At 38.2% G+C, this 17,775-nt stretch overlaps 1 protein-coding gene across 4 annotated transcripts in view; it reads right to left on the reverse strand.

Annotated features, from left to right (window-relative positions):
• Nucleotides 1–17,775, reverse strand: part of CHCHD3 (coiled-coil-helix-coiled-coil-helix domain containing 3) — a 289,394-nt gene that overhangs the window by 229,071 nt on the left and 42,548 nt on the right. For all 4 annotated transcript variants that reach the window (XM_081532916.1, XM_081532914.1, XM_081532915.1 and 1 more), the window contains exon 3: nt 2,627–2,708. In XM_081532916.1, the coding sequence (XP_081389042.1) occupies nt 2,627–2,708 (82 nt within the window). The remainder of the gene's footprint in view (nt 1–2,626; nt 2,709–17,775) is intronic.

Raw genomic sequence — 17,775 nt, forward strand, 5'->3', positions numbered from 1 at the left:
AATGCAGGAGACCCGGGTTTGATTCCTGGGTTGGGAAGATTCCCTGGAGAAGGAAATGGCAACTCACTCCAGTATTCTTGCCTGGAGAATCCCATGGACAGAGGAGCCTGGCAGGCTACAGTCCATGGGGTTGCAAGAATCAGATACAACTTAGTGACTAAACCACCACCACCTATAGCCAATGAAGACTAGATTTACCAATTCAAAGATTCTTTACATTTAGCTCTCTTCAAGCAAACTAGTGAAGCAGTCCAAAACAGACACACACACAGGAACGCACCCAAAATCTCACAAACCATCTACTGGCAGTAGTCATTGTGCATGTGGAAGATATTCACATGATCATCTAATAATAATGCCTTGTGCCATATGCAAATTTCATAAACAGCACAGAAGGGAAGCACTTGACTACTGATTAAAATATATTCACATATTTTTATGAATAAGCAACTATACTTCAACTCTTTACAAAGTACAAATTTTACCCCCAGGGCTTCCCTGGTGGCTCAGTGGTAAAGAATCCATGGCCAATGCAAGAGATGCAGATTTGATCCCTGGGTTGGGAAGATACCCTGGAGAAGGAAATGGCAACCCACTCCAGTATTCCTGCCTGGAGAAATCCTATGGACAGAGGAGCCTGGCTACAGTCCATGGTGCTGCTTTACCCACAAAAAACTATCTACATTGTTTCAAATATTGTGTTCAGTTTATAGCTTTTCAACATCTTTTTGAATCAGAATGTAAGATCTACTTGATCATATAATATTCCATTGTGGGTATGCACCATAATTCATTCATCTAGTCTCCCATGCTGGGCACTTGGATTGCTTACAGTTTTTATTGCAAAAACTTTAATGAATCCTTTTAGCTGCTAATGCTAGTAGAAGTAGTACTAAAGACAACAATAACATAGAAGTATGTACACAGAAAAAAGTCTAGAGTAATGAAATGTGGTTATCTCAACAGAATAAAATTATGGAGGATTTTGTTTTTCAACCTTACACATCTGTAAAGTCTTTGAATTTTTAAGGGAGCATATTGAACTGAACTGATTATTAATTAATACTATTTATTAACATGGGTACTATCTATGACATTCATTATTGGCTACAATATTGTTAACCTTAATATCCATAGTGCAGTTCAGTCATTTAGTCATGTCTGACTCTGCGACCCCATGGACTGCAGCACACCAGGCTTCCTTGTCCATCACCAACTCCTGGAGCTTGCTCAAACTCATGTCCATCAAGTGGGTGATACCATTCAACCATCTCATCCTCTGTTATCCTCTTCTCCTCCTGCCTTCAATCCTTCCCAGCATCAGGGTCTTTTCAAATGAGTCCATTCTTTGCATCAAGTGGCCAAAGTATTGGAGTTTCAGCTTCAACATCAGTCCTTTCAATGAATATTCAGGACTGATTTCCTTTAGGATAGACTGGTTGGATCTCCTTGCAGTCCATGAGACTCTCAAGAGTCTTCTTCAACACCACACTTCAAAAGCATCAATTCTTTGGTGCTCAGCTTTCTTTGGGGTCCAACTCTCACATCCACACATGATTACTGGAAAAACCATAGCTTTGACTAGACAAACTTTTGTCCACAAAGTAATGTCTCTGCTTTTTAATATGCTGTCTACGTTGGTCATAGCTTTTCTTCCAAGGAGCAAGTGTCTTTTAATTTTATGGCTACAGCCAACATCTGCAGTGATTTTGGAGCCCAAGAAAATAGTCTGACAGTGTATCCATTGTTTCCCCTTTTATTTGTCATGAAGTGATGGGACCAAACGCCATGATCTTCATTTTTTGAATGTTGAGTTTTCAGCCAGCTTCTTCACCCTCCTCTTTCACTTTCATCAAGAGGCTTTTTAGTTCTTCTTTGCTCTCTGCCATAAGGGTGGTGTCACCTGCATATCTGAGGTTATTGATATTTCTCCCGGCAATCTTGATTCCAGTTTGTGCTTCATCCAGTCTAGCATTTCGCATGATGTACTCTGAATATAAGTTAAATAAACAGGGTGACAATACACAGCTTTGATGTACTCCTTTCCCGATTTGGAACCAGTCTGTTGTTTCATGTCCAGTCCTAAATGTTGTTTCTTGACTTGCATACAGATTTCTCAGGAGGCATGGAAGAAGGTCTGGTACTCCCATCTCTTGAATAATTTTCCACAGTTTGTTGTGATCCACACCGTCAAAGGCTTTGGAGTAGTCAATAAAGCAGAAGTAGATGTTTTTCTGGAACTCTCATGCTTTTTCAATGATCCATCAGATACTGGCAATACCCATAGTAGATAATGTAATTTTCTACCAAAAATACATTAAAAGAATCTAGCCTGAGAAATGCCAGAAGAATCCTCAAGAACTATTTCTCACATACTGAAAAACCAGGGCTCAGTTATTCATGCAACTGAGAACAACACAAGAGATAAAACGGTGACTTACAATTGAGTTTGGGAAAGGGATAACCTAGGGCTTTAACAAGCACAATCCAAAACCAAAAAGAGCCACATCCATTTATGTTCAGCACATTCTGAAGTTGAGCCAGACACCAATGATGAGGCTCATTATAATCACTCCTCTCCAAAGTATTTCCCACCAAAATCTGTCTCAAACACCATGAAACTCACCGTTTCTGATTTTCAGATTCTTTCTTGGCCTGCTCCAATGCCAGTTCCTCAGCCACTCTTCTTTTCAATTCTTCATCAGAAACTAAAATCAACAAAGAGGAAAAAAAGATAAAATAAATGACTTCTTTAAACAAAAGCATGAGAATACTCAGGAAGACAAAATTGAGACTAGATCTTAATAGGCAAAGTTCTGCCAGCTGGTCAGTATCTCCTTGGAACCACCTAAGCACTGTGGACAAGACCAATTAGCGCACTTCAGGAGTAATTTAATTAAGAGTTCTCTGGTGACCTAGAAATCTCCACACCTGCCAAAAGTTATAATAAACTCAAGGAGCTGCTTACTGCCCAGTGGGGACTGAGCCATTAAGCACAAATTCTTTAAAATGATGTCCTACCACTAAAGTCTGACAATTGCATAGAGGAGGAGGAGAGGCTGTAAGGAAGGGACTTCAGAGAAGAAAATGACATCAAAACATTCCCACTTTGATAACTGAACATTTTTTAAAATCACTTATTAGAGAAATAAAATCATGTGTAGTTACATTCATTTTTCCATGATTTATGAAAAAAGGGAATTTACTGACTCATGAAAATGTTAAAAACATATTTTTTGGAAAACATGTCCTTCAAATGCAAGTCCCAACAATTGGAGAGAGAGAGACAGAACAGTGCTGAGAACACAGCTGGAGTTTTCTAAGTACTTGGTGACTTGACTTGAAACAGCTGGTCTTTCCAATTAGAAGATTTTGTACAATATGTTTTGTAAGAGTGTTACAGCTATGACAGTGAATAAATCGACAAATTTTATATACTCTTTAAGAGCCCTCCCTAAGAAATAAGCAAGGACTATTTCCTCTTCACTACCCAAAACCCAGTAAATTATGATCAAGAAAGCACCAGAAAACATTTAAACTCTAGGAATACACACAGGACCTTACCCAGGATTTCAACTGGTTGAGCCTATTAGATGGAAACTAGACAGTACTGTCTATGCTCTTCAATGACATTTTATTTGATAATCTTGACACTGTAACAATCTTGCCTTAGGAAATATGCAAAAAATTTAGCTAACACTGGGTAACAGCAAGAAAAGAAGATATATGAAAGGTCTTAAGGATGTTTTCGCTTAATTTCAGACTATCAGAAAATAGCAATATCAAAGGACATCATCAAGAAGGTGAAAAGACAACCCACAGAATGGGAGAAAATACTGGCAAATCATATAGCTGTTAAGGTGTCTGTATCCAGAATATAGAACACTTACAACAGAACTGAACAATAAAATGGCAACATAATTAAAAATGGGCAAAGGACATAAACAGGCATTTCTCTACAGAAGATACACAAATGGCCAATAATTGCATGAAAAATCACTCAACAGTATTCATCATTAGGGAAATGCAAACCAAAGCCACAAGGATTTACCAATTCAAACATAATCAAAAAGACAATTAACAAGGGTTAGTGAGAATGTGGAGAAACTGAAACCTGCATATTAATACACTGCTGGTGGGAATGTAAAATGATTCAGTCAGTATAAAAATAGTTTGGCAGCTTCTCAAAATGCTAAACAGTTTCCATATTACCCAGCAATTCCACTGTTAGATACCATATATAACCAAGAGAACTAAAAACATGTCTACACAAAAGCTTGTAGATGAATATTTATGGCAGCATTATTCATAATATCCCCAAAGTGAAGACAATCTAAATGCTCATCAACTGATGGATGGATAAACAAATGTAGTATATCCATTCAGAGTGATATTATTCAATCATAAATAGTTATGAAGTACTAATATGTGCTACAACATGAATAAATCTTGAAAAAATGCTAAGTGAAAGAAGTCAGTCACAAAAGGTCACATTTTGTACATGTCCATTGATATTAAATGTCTAGAAAAGGCAAACCTGTGGACGTAGGAAGTAGGTGAGTGGTTGTCTGGGGCAGGGGAGTGGGGGAATGGAGAGTAACAGCTAAGGGTATAGGATTTCTTTGGGGGGTATTGAACATGTTCTAAACTAGACTGTAAGATGGTTGCACAATCTGCAAATACTAAAAATTACTGAACTGTACACTTTAATGAGTGAATAGTACAATATGTTAAATGTCTCAATAAAGCTGAAAAAAGAATATAATATAAATGAAAAGAATGATGGACAAGGAACCAGAGAAAGATGTAAGGACTAGCTGAGGTCTGATCCCAGTTTGCCCATCAGTAACTTGGGGGACCCTGGGAAAGTTACTAGCCTCTCTGGGCAATTTTCTCAAGAAGTGCTCTCAAACAGATGTTCTCCATTAGAACTATATAGACACATATATATACACACTATTCTGCTGTTTGCCATTCTTCTACTTGGTAGTCTAAAGCGTGAGACACGTCTCTGCTTTGAAAAAGTCACCCAAAACAAAAACTTTTTAAAAAACTAAAAAAGGAATTGTTTGATTCAGGCAAATCTTAAGATATTTTTCTTTTTCTTTTCCAGCACTAAAAGTTTAAACAATACAAAACCCAGCAGAGAAATTACAGACAGTAATCGCTCGTCAAGGAGTCTGGATAGACTTTGTCTTTTGATCAGCCAGACTTTAGGTCAATCAGCTAACCTAGCTGAGTTTTGATTTCCGCATCCAAAAGCAAGACCGGGCAGGTTACGTAGGTGCCAGCTGGCTATGAAGTTCCAGGCTATGCCCGCCACAAGGTGATGGTTTTCACGGTTTCCTCGCCTTCTTATCACCAAGCACAACAACGTGACACCGTTTTTCAAGTTGTTCACAGCTGGTAGCTCTATTAGTAGCAAAAATTGAGACACATATTTAACCCAGTTAGTAATACCCGATGAAACTATACTCTGAAGTGTAGTATACCTGTTTGGGTCAATGCACAGTCAGACCATGTGTAAAATCACACGAATTTGCTTCAGGATAATCAAATTATCACTGCAAAATTTTTCTCAGGCAAAATTCAATCAAATTCTTGATCACAATTCAATTGAATTTCACTCAACAGAACTAGGCTTTGGTAAGACCTTGGTATATCAGCTCTAAGCATGAAGCAGTGAGATCAATCTTCTAAGGGAGCTGATCCAACATGTCCTCACAGTGCACTGTATGTCTGTAGAGTCAAAGCTATGGTGTTTACAGCAATTGTGGATGGATGTGAGAGTTGGACCATAAGAAGGCTGAGTGCCAAAGAAGTGATAGTTTTGACTTGCGGTGCTGGAGAAGACTCCTGAGAGTCCCTTGGACTGCAAAGGAGATCAAACCAGCCAATCTGAAAGGAAATCAACCCTGAATAGCCACTGGAAGGACTGATGCTGAAGCTCCAATACTGTGGCTACCTGATGTGGAGAAGTGACTCATTAGAAAAGACCCTGATACTGGGAAAGATTGAAAGCAAAACAAGAAGGGAGTAGCAGAGCATGAGATGGTGAAATGGTATCACCGATTCAATGGACAGGAATTTGAGCAAAGTCTGGGAGATAGTGGAGGACAGAGGAGCCTAGCAGGCTGCAGTTCATGGGGTCACAAAGAATCAGACATGACTTAGCAGGTGAACAACAACCACGAATGCCTCTCACATAGGGGCTTCCTACCAGGGGAAAAGCTAAAATCAGCAGTGAGTTTTTCATGATGCTGTGATAAACCTCAAAGAGAATGGTGAGGACTCCATTTCCAAATGGTGGCCAGGTAGGGGGCTGGGAAGCCAGCCATGCCAAGAGAGACTGCAGAGAAGGAAGTGCAGAAGGCTTGTCTTCCTTTTCTACACCCTCCTGCCTCTCATGCCTGCCAAGCCACCTGCCGTGGGATGAGGTGGTAAATAGATGGAGAAAGTGGTGCAATCACCTAGGTAGGCCACAGGTGGAGGGAGAAAGGTGAGAGGAGGAAGCACCAGAGATGCAAAGAGCAGGGATGCTCCCAAAGCCACTGAAGAAGACACGCCCAAGGGACTGGCTAGTTCCCATCACTTCGTCAGTCAAAGCACGGCTGTCTCTCTAATGCCATAGCTATTCCTGGAAAAGAAACACACACACATACCTTTTGGGTCCCAAGTCCAAGGTCACAGCTGAAAAAGTAATTACTTTAGCTACAATGGAGAATTTAAAATAACAAAAGATAAAACATGACCAAGCATAAAGTTTAAAATCTATAACAGCAATTCAAAGCCCAGGCAGGAAAATAAACTGGTGTGGTAATGGGTTTTGAGCAAATCTCAGTTTCATGTTATTTGTTTTTAAATCAATAGCATACAGAAAGCAACAATACATTTCTTCTAGATAGATAGGTCCAAAGAGCATGAGAGAAAACAGATATACCATTTGGAGACCACTATTTAAAATGGCCTTTCTGAAAACACTCTTTTCAGCTTCAGGATCTAAACATTTTCTCAAATAAAACTGTTATTAAACTAAAAGGTCAGTGTTTCAGGATGGACTACTTTAACAGAAGCACAGGAAAGGCCAACTTTGCCTATTAGCACAGTGAATTTCCAAGCAGATCTTTGGGGACTGGCAAAGTTTTTGAAATGAGAAAAAGTAAAAATGAGAAATTTTCAAACCATATACATCAGATTTGCCAGGTAAATCTGCAAAACTAGTTCAGACTCAATAAGTAGGGTTTCAAAGCTTTCACATACATTTCTCACTTTCCTTTTAAAATATATTAAGACAAAAAGATCCAATCAATCCATCCTAAAAGAGATCAATCCTGGGTGTTCATTGGAAGGTCTGATGTTGAAGCTGAAACTCCCATACTTTGGGCACCTCATGCGAAGGGTTGACTCATTGGAAAAGACCCTAATGCTGGGTAGGATTGGGGGCGGGAGGAGAAGGGGACGACAGAGGATGAGATGGTTGGATGGCATCACCGACTCGATGGACATGGGTTTGGGTAGACTCCGGGAGTTGACGATGGACAGAGAGGCCTGGCATGCTGCAATTCATGGGGTCGCAAAGAGTCGGAGACGACTGAGCGACTGAACTGAACTGAAAGACAAAAGGACACTTTTTTCACATACTTGTAACTCATGGACTTGGTAAAATGTTCTCAGAAACCACTTTAATTTTTTTCTCAATGGCAAATGTATCTTAATAAACACAAAGACTGGCATTTTGTCAATTAGTTAAACATGATGTGACACCACAAAATATGTGAGAACAAGTCAAGGATTACAACTGCTTGGTGACAGCAAGTCTGCCCTAAACCCTTTATCTGAAACTACTATTGAAAAGTAAGAAGTATCTGAATTAAAAACAACTCAAATTTATGCTTGCTTTAGGTAAACAGCGTTCTAAAAAAAATGTTTTGGTTAATCCAAAGATTCTCCTTTACTGATCACCTAACAATCTTTTGTCCCTCTTAGCCACATTCTAAATTTCTAAATTAAACTCTTAAGAAATTCTAAGAATTTCTAATTTGGGGATCAAATAACAAACTCCTAACCTTATACTACTTGATTCTTAGCCTTCTCAGGAACTGTGAATACCATGGTCTTAATTCTGAGAGAAAGAGTAGCATAAATTTCTTACACTTCACCTGTCTTCTATGTTGCATAACAATATCCTAATTCTCTGTTTTCAGAAACTGGTTAAATGTGGGGTAGAGAGGGATGGGGTAGAAGAGATGGAACACTATAAATATATTTAAGATAGTTCCCTGAATGATGAACAGAAATGACTCCAAAAGACAAAATGCCTTTAGGAATGGCTCATCAAACCATGACACAATGGCTTGTGTCATGAAAGCACAAGACTGAAAATACAACCATGATTTGACTTACACAGATTCCCTGGATCTCAAAGGACATACCAATTTCCTTTTGCAACTTTTCCCACTATGATTCTCCCTTTCCTTCATTTTCTTAACATAATCCTTACATTGTAATTCCCTCCCCAATTACAGTATTTATGAAACAATCTCCATAAGTTACTTAATAAAAATTATGGCTTGCCTCTTAGAGAAATGTCAGGTCCTTTGGGATTTTTCCTTTATTCCGTTTCTATTTCTGGTCTTACTGATACGTATAACATCCAATTTTATAAAGCCTATTATTTTCATATGCTAGTTTAAAAACACCAAAGAGAACTATGGCGATCTACTCTCAGAAGGAAATAAATGTATGTAATTGCATAACACAAGCAGCAGATTTTAGATAAACACTGACTCTGCCAGGATTGAGATAGCTGAGCCAAAGCTAACACCATAAAATACAGCCAAATTAAATTTTCAGCTCCACAGAAATATCCATTAATCTTATTATTTCAATAAATTCATTAATACAAAAAGAGCACTGATTGTTTAAAAAATAATAATGGAAGCATCCACGCAATCAATGAAATACAACACAGAGTGTATCAGGAGTAAATGACTCACAGCAGGGGTTGCAGGATAAATCTTGTCATGCTCCTTATCTTATAAAAGGTACAGGGTTTGATTAGAAGAGTCAAAAGATGGCTACAATAAATCTCCAGGGTTAGAAAGAAACATGTAACAGTGTGCCATTATCCATTTGTGGCACCATCTATAGTTAGCAGACAAACCTGATTTAAACACACACACACACACACACACACACACACGGAGTGTTAAGCATGATGATATTCAACTGACAGTAACGTTCACCATCACCTTAAGGGTAATGTAACCTAGGACTGACTTCAAAAAAATGCCATTTGTCTAGATACCTGGCAGGGTAGCTGAGGCCACTTATACATCAAAGCTAATGACACTGTTGGAAGGAAAATCCTTAACTGCACTTTCATAACCATAAATATCGAATCAGAAGGTACAGTGTTACAAAGAGTCTGGCAACCTAAACATCAACTGCATCAAGTTAATGGCTTATTTCGCAGTATTATTGCTCCATGAGGATTTATATGCTTTCGTAAATTTCTAATTTGAACAGCATAATATGCAAATAATGTTCATTTTATTGTTTGCCTCACAACAAGCACTCCTGGAAACCAGCTCCATGTTCCATTCTATGTGAAAACAAACATCAATACGGGCTGCGGACGCTGTATAGCAGCAGACAGGCTCATCATTCTTATTCTACAGTCTCCACATTTTTAAGAAGACAATTCATAAACCAGTATTGAGAATCAGATACACCTAGTATTTCATGTCTTAATATCTTGAATAATAGTTGCAAAATCTTACACAGCCTCTAGGAAAACAAGATCTATAATTTAAATTAAAAAATAATAATTACCTCTGGATATTGCTTTGATGCATACCTTAATTTTTTTGTTTGTTTCACAAATGGATGTTATTTTGTTCACTGGGGATAAAACTATAAGTTCAGCAGTGTTAAATCTCCAACCCCAAATGAAGTACCAAAACTACCCAAACCTTTTTCTGTTTCTTTCCAATAGTCCTGAGTGTGGCCACATTCAAAGGCTTCTCCATAAACATCCATGACACACAAAGAGGACCAAGCTGGATGTAAAGGCGGTTCCCATCTAGCCTGGCTTTGCCATAATGCGTTTTTGTGACTTTGTTCAAAAACACGTCATTGCTTTAGGCCAATGCTGTCTCTCTCCTCTGTAAAATGAGAACCCAAACCAGAAACTCTCCAACAGCCTTCCCCTTAACACAGCTGTGTTAAATGAGAGCCTGACAGGACCAAATTCATGCTTGAGCCTCCATTTCCCCGAAAAGCCCAATAACTGGAAGGTGAAAGAACAAAGGGTCTATCATTGACAACATATACTGCCAATTGTTCCTCTGAAGTGACATTCCACTCATTTGGGACAACTGTCTAGCAAATACTCACCCTGAAAACTAGCAAAAACATCCTCTATGCTTTACAGACAAACCAAAAACACAGAGGAGGGAAGGAAGGACAGGGTGAGAGACAGCAATATTGTGCGGACTCTGCTAGGCACACAGCAGCTGTTCAATAAACATGTTAACTGCTTGATCTGTGGAGTCAACATCAGTCATTAGGGGAAGTAAGCCACCAACTTTTCAGGTAACTTAGGGATGATTCAGAAAAAACTAAGAACACACTCTGCAAAATCACATGTTATCTAAGGAAAAAGTGTGGACTGCCAAAAGAAATTCAAAACAAGTGGCTTCTCCCCAACTCTCCATGCCACTACCACCATCACCAGCTTTCTGCCCCTGTGGACACTCCTGAGCCACCACTACCAATGGCGTATTATTTATAAAGGAGAGAGGGATGAATATTCATTATAAGCTTATTGTACTAGCTATAAGGTTTAATGCTTAAGTATATGAACTTATTTTTGCTTAACTGTTTTCTCCCAAATCAAGCAGCCTTGAGGAATATACAAACTAGAGAAATCAATCAATTCACTAGGTAGTAAATCCACATTGATTTAATCCTATGCTAGGCTTTGTAGGAGATGAAGACATATGGCTCCTACCATTAAGGAGATAAGAGTCTGAATGAGTAAAATTGTGTTTTGGGAGTTCAGTATTAATGAAACTTACAAAGGTGAGCTGTAGTCATGGAGTGTTTCACGAAGGAAGAGTGACCAAAGCAAGGACATAAAACTAGACAAATGGAAAAGAAACCAAACAAAGCTTGTTTGTAAGGAAAAAAAAAAAAAATGAAGGGTAACTTATGCTCATTTGTGAGGAGTCTTGGAAACTAGGCAGGAGCTTGGATAGGAAATGTTAAGAAAGAGGGTATCATAAACAGGTGTTTAAAAATGAAAATAATGCAGTGAAATAGAGTGTTACAGGAAGTCTAATCTCACAGAGATGTCCAGATTAATTGGATGGGGAAAATGTAAAGCAATGAGTGGTTCTCAAAATGCAGCTTCATTCTCTCTGCCCCCGTCCCCGGGCATCATCGGGAACCTGTTAAGAGATGCAAACTCAGATGCACCCAGGACTATACATCAGAAGCCCTGGGGGTGGGACCCAGCAATCTGTGTGCTAAAAAGCCCACCAGATCTGAGATGCTCACTTGAGCCTGAGCAGTGCTGGTACGCCAGCACTGATGAGGACCTGAACTAGGGCACTGGCCATAAACATGGATTCTAAGATACAAGGACTTTGATGGGAAAAACTGATCATCTGTGACTGAGAGATGAACAAGAAAGAAAGTCAAAGGTGCACCCAGGTGCCAGAAAACTAACACCCATGATGGTCAATTAAGTGAAGAAAGATAATGAGTTTCGTGTCAGACATATTCAATTGAAAGTACTGGTAGAATCACCACATGGAATGGCAGGCAATTAGACATGTGAACCTGAAATTCAGATTTGACTTGAGACTTGGCTGGAAATGATGATTTAGGAATGACTGTTACAGATCTGAGATCAGTGAATTTTCCTGGAAAAAAAAAGAAAATGTATAAAGAGAGTAGAAGGCTAAAGAATAGGCCTTAAAAATTCATCAGATGAAGGAGAGGCGTGAAAGAACATCATCAGAGACCAAGAAGAAATAGAATGGAAAAAGCAAGATATGAACCAAAGTACCCTGTGCAGAAACAGTGAAAAGGATTTCGACTCATGTGCCAATTCCGATCAGCTGGCAGCAGCGGCATGGGACACTGTGTGCAGGACTCCACGGCCTAGTCCAGGTTCAGTGAATTCACGTCTATCCTGGGCACAGGAGGAAGACCTGGCAGCACGGCTTGCAATGACCCGCCGTCCCATGGAGTGCATGGAAATCAGGTGGTCCGGGCATCAGGAACCAGTGGGAGGAGACAACGGAAGGCAGCAATTACAGGCCACTCTTCACCAAGTTTAGAAATGAAACAAAAGGGAACAAGGTGGAAAAATTATAAATAAAAGATGATTTTCGCAATTGGTGGAGACCAGTGCGTGTTTGAAGGGCAGTCATAATCAATAATCTGCAACTAAATTATAAAAGACTGATGAATGCTACCGGTCGCTGCTCAAAAGTAATTTAGAGACTATAATGTATACATTACTCACAAAGATCTGGTTGTACAGTAGCATGGACCAGTTCACACTGATATATCATATTCCAGTCCTCCTTCCTAATTACCACGCTGATGAAAGCAAGACTCACAGCACATTTCTCTAAGCGTACAGTTTAGAACACCAAAACAGTGGACAAGCCTACTTACATGTGCTAAAGGGTTTTAACCAAGACTAAGCATAGCATAGCATAGCAATGTCCTAACCTAAGTAATTTGCTTTGGTAAATAGAAAGTCAAAATAGTAAGTCATAAATCATTCTTCCTTCTTCCTATTAGCGATAAAAACTGTATTTTAGCCAAAAATCCATTACTGCTAATAAAATTCCTAAATTCAACTAAAATATTTAGTACTTCCAACTCTGACCAGCACTATTTTCCAAGGAAGACTTTAAATGTATCTCTGCACGCAATCGAAGCCCAAGGAAAACCAAAGTCTAAAAACAGAATCTATCTTCTAATCCACCTACAGCCCTGGGAAATGTCAACTAACTCCAACCTCGAGACTTTTCTTCTTCTGAATGAAAATAAAAGTTCTGACCCAATGACAGCTCTTTCTATAAGAAGGAAAAAAAAAAACCTTGAGTCCTATTTCTAGATATCGGCCCACCACTAGACAGCAAGAACAGTAGGCAGATCAGAGTCAGACCTCTGGACTTCAGTGGCTTCATTTATAGTCTATTAAGGGTGAGATGCCAAAAAGGACCTATTTAACCCATGAGCTAACCACTGCAGAACAACGGCCTCTCCTGGGAAGTTTTAAATAAAGCAATTGAGATTTTACACCCATGCCTGATTCATATTTTATTTATGGTAGTTCAAATATATTAAAACTGTGAGGCAGCATAATACGTATTGGTATAATATTTTTCATTAAACTATAGTGCAATACCCTGAGCTTTTTTTTTTTAATTCACACTGTGAAAATTAGGTCAGCCTCGCTTTTATCTATAGCCCTGTTATTTTTTTCCTTCATTCAACAAATATCTACCTATTGTTCAGAAAATCCTGTTTCAACGTAGTCATAGGTGGTTGCAATGTCTAATAAACCAAACATAATTCTCTGTGAAGCACTGTGGAAGCTCTGTGAAGTCACTGACCACCAATGACTTCACCATCTTTAAGAGACAAGACTGTGCACAAGAATTTCAAGAACAAAGGCCCTATCCTATCTTTTAAACACAAGAATGTACTTAACCTTTTTTCTAAAAGTAAAATTATCTACAGTCAGTTCAACGCAACAGAAGATATTAGTACAAACATTTATTACGATTATATTCCTAATGATCCACAAATTTCCTTCATACTAGTGTTACACAGAGAAAGGCTGTTGAACAATTTGTCTTTCAGAAGCAGTTACATCATGTGCTTAAGGCTGAGGATGTAACTGGTTTAGAACACCTGGGATGACATAAAAGGTGCTGTTCAGACCAGTGGGTTTCACCCTATCAGACCCTATGCTGCCTTTTTAGAGCAAATATTTTGTAACACTCCCTCTACTATGCTGAAAATAAATAGATAATACAGACACAAGATTTTTAATCAATATAATACCCTAAGTGTACCATTAAAAAAAATAAAGAGAAATTAATTTATAATGAATAACAGCATTTTAATATGTAAATGTTCAAGCCTGCACTTGTTGCTGTTGTTTAATCACAGAGTCGGATACAAACTGTAGCCTGCCAGGCTCCTCTGCCCATGGGATTTCCCAGGCAAGAATACTAGAGGTGTGGGCAGCCATTTCCTTCTCCAGGGGATCTTCCCATCTCAGGGATCGAACCTGCGTCTTCCGCATTGGCAGGCGGGTTCTTCACCACTGAACCACCAGGCAATCAGCCCTCAAGTCTACACTAGACCCAACAAAACAGGCTGCCTCTTGAGCTCCTGTTAAACCACCACATATGCAATAGCTGTGGTTACTGTGACAGAGCCGTTGCGTCCCCAGAATATTCCGAGTATCTTAAAAGTACACAAAACCACACGCCTTCTGTTCGTTCTGGGCTGGGTGGGCAGGTTTTCAGCTGCATGAATTCCTGATGGGACGTTCTGAAATCGAGGACACAGGACAGTTCTTCAAGGGGCGGAACTCCCTGAGGCACTGCAAGCTGTCTAGATCCCTGTCCCTACCCCCACAGATCTCTAAATGCCTCCCTGGACGCATTACAGTGGTGCTACTGCCCCACTGAAAAACACTGTCACAGATTGTGTTCACCCTGATAAAACATGGGAAACCTAGCTACTTTACAGTCTGTATGACCAGTGATAATCACAAATAACACACTTCAACAATACGGACTTTTCAAACACAGATGAAAATTTGGTGATGACAGCAAAGCACCTTCTTCCCATGTGACCTCTGCCTCGAGGTGCCCAAGTACTACCAGCTTCCTCTCTCTCCATACTCACCAAAGTCACATCTCCCCAGTCCCACTCACCTTGATTGGGGGGGGGGTGTCGCTCAGTCACGTCAACTCTTTGTGACCCCATGATCTGTAACCCACCAGGCTCCTGCTGTTCCTCAGAGTATCCAAAACCACTTTGTGCTAAATCATCCAACTGTCTTTTTTTTTTACCCTCTCTTGGTGGCTCAAAATATGTCATATAATAAGGACAAGGACTTCATTAAGAATCCAGTGGAAATGGAAAGTGACTACAGATTACAGCCTGACGACCCCAGCTCACTGTTACGGTACCATAAGAATGCACGCAGACACAAGGTGATGCCCACCTACCCAAACTATTCAGCTGCACTAAGCATTCACAGACATTTTCAGACTAATGTCTTTAAGAGTGAATTTCTCAAGCATCGATTTATTTCAAGCTGACACACTTCCCACCAAAACTATCTACATCAGATAGCTCTTGGCCAATTAAAATTATATCTTTCATAGGTGACAATATCAGAATTAATATTGAACAAACAGTTCAATAAGGCTATAATTTTATATTCAAAGAAAATGAGAAAAGGATTTAAAGTTATTCACTCTAAATTAACTTACAATAATTCACAGAGATTCCATTTTGAAATTAAGGAATTGAAGGGTTTAATAAGGAATAATTTCTCTATAAACACCAAAAATAAATTAGCTTTTACTACAGCATATAATACGAAATTATACAGAATAAATGGTAGGAAAGCAGCAAGGGTACAATCTAAACACATGATACTTTAAAAGATACACATTCATGTTATTTTTAACTCTTTTACCTGTTATCAGGCAGAGGTCCCTAGGAACTATTTTAATGAAACTAATAATTAGAATAGCAACTTATCCTCTGTAAACAGTAACGTCCAAGGTACACGATGATTACATAAAATAATGTGCTAAGTAATCTGAGATTTCCCCTTGGAATTTTCTTACCAAACCCTCCCTCACTATCTATGCCATCACCTACTCTGACCTCGTTTCATATGAGTAAATATAAATCTTCTCTAATTTCATGACAAACTGTAAATTAAATGAATCCAAATTAATAAGACTTTGCTGTGTGTTTTACCACTTATAAATAGCTTTAATGTATTTGATCTCAGTTATATAATTTATGCAGAATTTTACAGTAAGGAATTTTATGACATTATTCATATGTAATATAAAAATATCTTTTAAAAGATAGTAATAAATGTTCAGATTTAAGTTGATATGCATCTGAAACATGGCCATAAAATAATCATAATGACACAACCTGCCACACATGACTTTCATTTTATAATCATAACCATGGGCCGAAGGTGTGTTTATGTGTGTGTGTGTATACACCACAGGATTATGAAATACAAAAGCATGTTACATTTGATTTCTCTTAAAGGACATAAAAACAGATTTCAAAACAATTTTAATTAAAGAATCAGGTTTAAAGAGACCTGTGGTCTATTCCTGACTCTATTCTCTGTGACTTAAATTCTTATTTGTAAATTACCAATGAAGTTTCTCTGGAAGATGAAATGAACTGAGGAGGTATTTTAAGTCCAAAACGAACTCATTATGAGAACAGAATGAAACTCCCCTCAACTGAAGAACCACCAGCATTTCATTTTAAAAATCCTGACTGATGCTATATAACACTTCATTGAGCCAATACTATATTTTGTGAGAGGCTATGTTAAGCCATATATCCTTCAGAATGTCAACATGCTAGGATTTACAATTTTTAAAACCCACAGCAAAGAGTATGTAACAGAAGAATTTGTGGTGCATCTTTCAAGAGGATTTAGGATCTAGCTTGATGTCCAGGTCCAATTACATAAGTATTTTAGCTTCTGATCACCAAGGTTCACATATTTATTGTAAATTAATTTGATCTGACAGTAACAAGAATTAATTTGAATCTCTTTCATTGTCTTTGAACATTACTAAAGTCACAGATTATGATGAATGAAGAGGAGACTAAAGGGTAAGGTAAAATTGATGCTGATCAAGGATTGCCTAAAAATTCATGTTCATGGCCAGTTTAAATGACTATTAAATCTTCCTCTTAGAAGCATGAAGGCTGATGGCAATGAGAAAGACTTAAACAACAAGGAAGAGTAATATATCTTTTACACATAAAATAATGAAAAAAAGGAACCAAATTACACATCCAAAAATAGGAAAATGGTCAAATAGTAAAACAGAACAGCCATATAACAAAATACCAAGCTAATATTAAGAAACAAGTAATAAAGAATATTAATCCCAGAAAAATAGTCTCACAAGTAACTGAAAAGGACAAGATACTGAACTGAAAATACTGTTGCTCTTCCTTTTGTTTTGTCTATGTCCAGCTCTGAAAAAAGCTCAAGAAATACATACATATATATGGCCTGGAATGATATATACAAAATGATGATGATTATCTTTGATTTGGGGAGAATGGATCATTTTTCTTTCTCTCTTTATACTTAATAGTATTTTTTACCAAAAGCACATTTTTATATTCATAACCATTTCAAATGAGGCATGAATAAACAGGGGAAAAAATTCCAGTTTTTACAAAAACTATCAATTCAATCATGAACATCCACTGTACAAATTATATCAGCTCAGCTAACAGAAGTTCAAGCCACTTTCTATACACCAAAGGAGAGTTGACTGGAATTAAAGTGTCCAAAAACAACACCCCAAGATTCAAGATAACAAAATTGGTTTTCATTTTCTCCTTTTACCCCACAGCCATCCTGCCTACACCCCATTCTTAAAAGGCAAATTACTCAAATAAAATACAGTCACACACCACTATGATAATAAAGTC

The sequence above is a fragment of the Giraffa tippelskirchi genome, chromosome 10 (genome assembly GCF_054371585.1).
Source record: "Giraffa tippelskirchi isolate mGirTip1 chromosome 10, T2T-mGirTip1v1.2.pri, whole genome shotgun sequence".
NCBI lineage: Eukaryota > Metazoa > Chordata > Mammalia > Artiodactyla > Giraffidae > Giraffa > Giraffa tippelskirchi.